We start from the raw sequence: 6,322 nt of genomic DNA, 5'->3' as shown, positions 1-6,322 counted from the left end.
TACAACTCTTCATTAGTGCCTTTTGGCAGGTGGGAATCTTTGGCGGCTAAAAATTGCATATTTTAAGTCCTATTTATTTAATCAAGGCAGCCTAAACCCCTTATTACTTCTCTTCGTTGTGAACTATCTTCAAACGCTTGGCTTTACTTTCCAACATTTCTCTTCTTATTTCTCTACACTCATTTAGACCAATTATCGCTTTCCCATTTTATTGGCCTAAACGAGCGTGGCCTACAATCGTGTCACTTCGGACACGGTCGCAACATCTCCCGAACTACCTGTTGTTGTCGTCGTCTGCACAGTCGAAGTGCCTGCGTCCAATGTCGGGCGCGGCAGATGCGAGTAGTAGCCCATTTGGCAACTGTTGTGGTGTGATACCTTCGCTGCCTGATTCACTTGATATTGTGCGGCTTTTAGTGCCTGTTGCTGCTGTTTCGTCATACAGTCGCAAGGTGTTTGTGGCATTGGCGCTGCAATTAGCTCTTCCGTCGATTTAGCCATAATTTTCGTCGTAGTGGTAGTAGTAATAAGTTCTTCCACAAACTGGGAGGGTGGTGGCGCATAATTCTCTACGTCTGTATAAGTGGAATAGCGACCGTAGGGGTTCTTGCGCGGTATTGAGTGACGTTGTTGTGCGATTTGCAATTTCACTGTAGGCTTCACACTCACCGTATCCAGATAACCATAGCCGAAGCCATAGCCACCGACAGCTTTCGTTGTTAGATTATCCCAAGATTTCGGTTTCTGCACGTAGGTTGCTTGTGGATAGATCTGTGAGGGTTGCACTTGCGTGGCGGTTATGTGATAGCGTTGCTGATAGATGCCGTGCACATGCGCAGACGGCTGTTGTTGCTGATGAGATTGCTGCTGCTGCTGCGATTGTTGTGCATGCTGTTGGTACGACTGTCGAGATTTGGTCGAAGGTTGACGCGATGCTGCATGCTCACTCTTTGGATCCCAGTACAAGGTATCCGTACTAAGCGATGTTGTATACGAATTGGAGTCTGCTGGCGCAAATTCACTCGAAGTGCAGGAGTGTAGACTGCAATGGCTCATCAGGCCTGTTGTCAAATCAAAGTAACGCGAACGTATGCTGCCGTTGTGCGAATCACAGCCACCATGTTGTTGTTGTTGTTGCTGCTGAAGTTGATGCTGCTGCTGTGGCGATAAGTGATGGTGATGATGATGTGGCTGCTGCGGTTGCGGCTGCTGTTGTTGCTGTTGCTGCAACATCTCCTGCGCTGTATGATGGTGATGATGATGCGTGTGATGACGCGTCGTGCCAGGCGACGCGTGCGATGTCTGGGACTTGGGTCTCGGCTGACGATCCTTCGAATCGCGCTCACGATCGCGATGTTTATGCTTGTGTGTGTGTTCCTTATGACGCGTTCGTCGTCGCGTCGGCACGCAATGTGCATCACAGCACGGACTAGCCAAATCATAAGCATCTAAGCTGACGTTGTCGCCATTGCCATTACCACCACTAGCACTAGTGGCTATAACGGCGCCCGCAGCACCCATTGCAGCTGCTTTTTCCGCCGACTTCCATCTAAAATGGCCAATACAAGGATTGCACGAATGCCCATAGCAATGTTTGGCTGATTTGTGCATTTTTTGTGCGTTGCTTGCTATTTTCGATTGCTGTTGTTGCTGCTGTTGGTGTTGCTGTTGATAAGCCTGTTGGTCCAATGAGTGTTGCTTAGTCGGTGGTTTGTGTTTTTCACACGTGCGTGGTGGTGGTACGGGTGCTTGTGAGCTAGCAGCGCTACGTTGTTGGCTTAAAACACTGCGTTGCGACAGACTTGCCATGCCCGTTGCGGTATCAAGCGATTCGGTATGTCGCAGAATAAAATGCTGTTCACTAGGACTACGTTTTATGCCATCTGCGCCGCTTGTAGAGCCCACGATATATTCGCCGCTGCTATTGGACGTAGAGGGTTTCATAACATAGCGGTAAGTCGGATCCAAGTAATGATAGGTGAGCATAAATTGTGCTGGTGGTGGTATGATTGGCTGTTGTGCCTGATGTCTGGCCATGCTGGGTACATCCTCAGTGGAAAGTGCCGGCCGATAGTAGGGTAAATTTTGCGTATCTCCATCTGTTGGTGAAATGCCGCTTTCAGCGTCCGTGGGTGATGTGGTGGCTTTCTTGCGCGCCGGCAAACTATGAGTCTTCCATTTGCCTTCAAGTAATTCGCGTTCGCGCAAACAAATGCGCTCCAGTTCATTCATTTTGCTATGCAATAGGTTTTGCAATTGTATGTAGCGCATATGAAGATCGACCTGAAAACACCGAGGTTGTGGATAAATAAAATTTACTAAATTCTTTATTTTAACATACCTTACGCACGCAATCTTCAAAGAGTACCACCATACGCATGCGCGTATCACAGCTCTTTATAAAATCGACAATTGTCTTGTGATCCGCCTTTTCCATATCTGTGCCATTTATCGATAAGATGACATCGCCTTCACGCATACCTGACTTGTAAGCAGGTCCATCGTATTCTACGTAATCAACATAGGTGATCATCTCTACTTCCTGATCCTTCTTATAGTGTATGCCATAGCTCTGTAGCGTGAAACCATATGAGTCATTCTTCTTTTCAATAATGATTGTACGTCTACGCCGATCTTCGTCGGGTTTCGATGCAAGAAAGCGTTCCGATCTGACGCGCCCAATGATATGCGTGGATTGGGACAGCTGAAAGAGAGTTAAAAATATTCTCGTTAATATTGAAGTTTTAAAATTTAATTATAGGGGTTTGGGAATATTCCTGAATCTATCATAGGCTCAGTTTTCGTAAAAACAACCGATCATTTAAGTTGAGTTCATGAAACCCGCCTTCGAATTGTTGGGTAGAAATACGATTCATAAAAGCCCGACTGCATGTGCCTTTTGAATACACTGAGAAAACAGTTTATTTAGTTACGTCAAGAAAATATGAGTTTTTCCTGAATGTACTACTAGTAGAAAATTTCTTAAAACGTATTAGTGATTAACCAACTTGCTCGAGTAATCGAATAATCGCACAGCCCTAATTAGCAGTAAAGCCGAAAATCTAATCAAATACTTAGGATATTTCGAAACATTTAGATTTTTGGACTTTCTGCCAATCTGAGTCTACTGTACGACGCCAACATGCCATACATTGGGTCAAACAGATGGAGCAACACTTCTGTAACGAATTAGCGAGAACTTTTAGGTCGCTGTCTTAGCTTTGCGATATTCATAATACACGCCGTTACAGAATGGCCACTCTGGTTGAAGGGATACGTTTGCTAAAGCCATGTACAGGTTAAGTTTGTAGTTAACGGAAATATTGCCAAGAATTGCAAAGAAAAAAAGTTTTGTAAGTAAAAAGACTTAGATGCAAGGTAACATTTGACGCTTGAGGCAAAGAGGCCCTTACACAATTATGCGCTTCTTTTTAGGTGAACTTAACCTCATCCCTAATTTAGCTAAAGTAAAGTAAAAAAGTCAATTCGTATAATCCTCAGAGCAGTAGTTATGCAAATGTTATTATGTCCTTTGAACCCTCAAATAATTTTCAATATTAATATTCTTAATTATTGCGCTTCTATGTATTAAATACTTATACATTCATTACTTGAAAACGGCTTGAACAATTTGTCTTCTTCTTGTGTATGTGTGACTAACAGTACACGACAATACAGTTTTATAAGGATAGAAAAAAACCTTCGTTTCTGACCTTTGGTCACTCCACTGTTAAAATATGCATGACTATAATAGATCAACCAACTAACAAAAAAAAAAAAAACATATTCAAAGCTTTCCATGTCAAAAGCCCATCAAAAATTCTAATAAACAAAAAGCTATAATAAAAAACACACCTTAGTCACTTACTTTCTACATCATTTCTGCTATCAGCACATAGCACTTGAATACGCATTGAAATTCTTTGTAATTGTTGTTACACCCAGAGGCATTGCTCATCATTTCTAAGCGCATAAAAATTCTCGTTAGTTAATGACAACTTTTGCAAGCAGCCCCTTGTTATGTGCTTATGTTTGTAGTTATGTAAAAATAACTACATACATACACACACACATAAATGTTGTATATACCCTGCAGGAAATGTATTTAACTATAAGCTAACTTTAAGTTGATTAGGAAGTAGCTAAAAGTCACTATTATCTGTACATTTTCTTTGGCGAAAGCTAACTATATTAAGCGTGATAAAAAGTTCCAAAAATTCCCTATTAAATCACATTCATTTCTCGATACTAGGTAATGCAAAATTGAGTGCCCCACTTTTCTTAGGACATCGCCCTGCGAAAAAAATTATTTTTGAATGTGAAAAGAGTTGTTTTACTGATTTCTTATTTTTTTTTTATTACTATACATTACACTTTCCCACTGGGTATGTTCATATAATAGTATTTAAAAAAACATACATAAATATGCGTTGAGTTCCTTGTTGCATTTCATGTATCAAGTCAATAATATGTAGCACGTTACAATCTTTAACTTTTGCTGGGTTTTAATGTACTAGGATATATTAGTAAAAATTTCAGCTGGCGAATATTTATGTATGGGCTCTAAAGGTGTTAAACAGCTGGGGTGTTCGTCTGGTGCCAAAAGCCTCATACCTCATCCTACTTGCAAAGGCAGCGCAGAAGCACAACAATTTTTTTCGCCATTTCATTCACTTCCAGGCAAGAATGGTAGAAGGGGTTGTCATGTGTGCCAAAACCTTAAGGGCACCTTGGCTATAACTAGTGGCACATAAACTCCTCCTGCACCACCAATTTTCCATAACGTAATTCATGGGCTTGAGGTTTGCAAATACCTCAGCTTTATATACCGAGGCGTGTTTGCCAAGAGAGAAGTGAAGATTGTCCCCGTTACTTTCGATATAGACTCGAACTCCTGACCCTGCATCAGTTTTGGAACTAACAGTATCTGCAATGTCCAAGCCCGGCCTAAGTATTAGGGTTAAGCAAGTACTCAGTCTCAGGGAAGCCGACATTGTACTATCACCTCAGAAAAGCCAATGGTGGCGCACTATCTTGTGGCATTGAAAAGACATTCAAGTCTAAAACTCAGCTTCCAGCAATTTCCGCCTCGCTCCACCTTGTATCATAAGAGCACCTATTTCTCTCAAGCCTACAGGTGGCCTTAAGGGCCTCTCCGCAGATAAATAATATTAAGTGATGGTAGATTTTTTAGCAGTGCATCCATAGCAGCGCCAGGTGTGGTAAGGAAAGCTCGCGTGCCAGACACTACAACCATTCTTTAAAAGTTGGCAGGCATACTTCNACAGTCGTTCCTACAAACTTTGGCGATAAAGACGACGTCTTCTAGTCTGCATGATTGTGGTATGCAAGCAAGTGCAAGCGACACAGTTTTTCAAGGTCGCCTCCAAAGGCTCAGCACCTTCTTTGTGTACAATAGTTAAGGCACCGTCCGGACCGGGCGATATGAAGCTGTCGATAGATTCTATAGCATATGTTATGGCATCTTCACGCGCCACAGTTCTGGGAACAAACTATTCGTACCCTAAAACTCACATTCTCTCCCTCTCCTGCCGAGAGAGGGGAATGTGTAACCATCACCTTTTTTGTTTAGCAATACCACTGCAGTATCCTTTGAACGAAGCCCTTTTCAAAAAAACGAATTAGCTTCTTTTAAGCTCCATATCAGGTTTTTTTAGGCGCTGCAGCTTTCGAAGTCATTCAGGCTTTTCAGGCGAGCAACTCTACAATAAAATTTTTGCGCTTGACGTTTCTTAAATTTTTTGACATTTCGCAGTGAATGGGAGAATCGTGTAGGAATAAGTTGTCCGACAGATGAGATAAGACTTAAAAATATTAGTTCGATAGAATAAGGGCAAGTCTGAAGTGGCTAGGACTTACCGTTGATTTTAGGCAATTTTTTTTTTATTGATGGTATCGTAAATTTTTTTCATATAAACAAGTCGTCAACATACTTTGCATTTTTCGGAAGAAAATGACTGACGCCGTCAACAAAAAAAAATAAACGGTAATTCCTAGCTAAAATTTAATGGGCTCAAAGTTTCGGTTTTTTTTTATATCTAATTTTTTATTAAAAAAAGTAGTGGAAAAAATTGTTTTCATTCAAAATTCTTATTTTTGTAACCGCAAATTGAAAAATGGAGATACATGGCTGAAAGTTTGCCACAATAACTTTTTTTGTAACCGACAACAAAATTTTTATGGGACCGAAAGAAAATAAATACTTGTTTTAATTGGCACAGTCTAATATTCATAGATATGTACGTGGGTCAGTTCCAAAAAAATTGCTATTGTTTGCCCCCTCCTTTTAAATTATTTTCTG

At 41.2% G+C, this 6,322-nt stretch overlaps 1 protein-coding gene across 1 annotated transcript in view; it reads right to left on the bottom strand.

Moving 5' to 3' along the window:
- Positions 1–6: 6 nt before the first annotated feature.
- Positions 7–6,322, bottom strand: part of ssp6 (PDZ domain-containing short spindle 6) — a 10,512-nt gene continuing 4,196 nt past the window's right edge. Inside the window, exons 2-3 of the mRNA XM_017635526.1 lie at positions 2,342–2,704; positions 7–2,283 (exon numbers count right to left, since the gene is read on the bottom strand). Of these exons, the coding sequence (XP_017491015.1) occupies positions 232–2,283; positions 2,342–2,704 (2,415 nt within the window). The 3' untranslated portion in view covers positions 7–231. The remainder of the gene's footprint in view (positions 2,284–2,341; positions 2,705–6,322) is intronic.

This window comes from Rhagoletis zephyria, unplaced genomic scaffold (genome assembly GCF_001687245.7).
Source record: "Rhagoletis zephyria isolate East Lansing unplaced genomic scaffold, Rhagoletis_zephyria_1.1 Rzeph_scaffold_15851, whole genome shotgun sequence".
NCBI classification, from domain to species: Eukaryota; Metazoa; Arthropoda; class Insecta; order Diptera; family Tephritidae; genus Rhagoletis; species Rhagoletis zephyria.
This window is presented reverse-complemented; position numbering and strand designations above follow the sequence as displayed.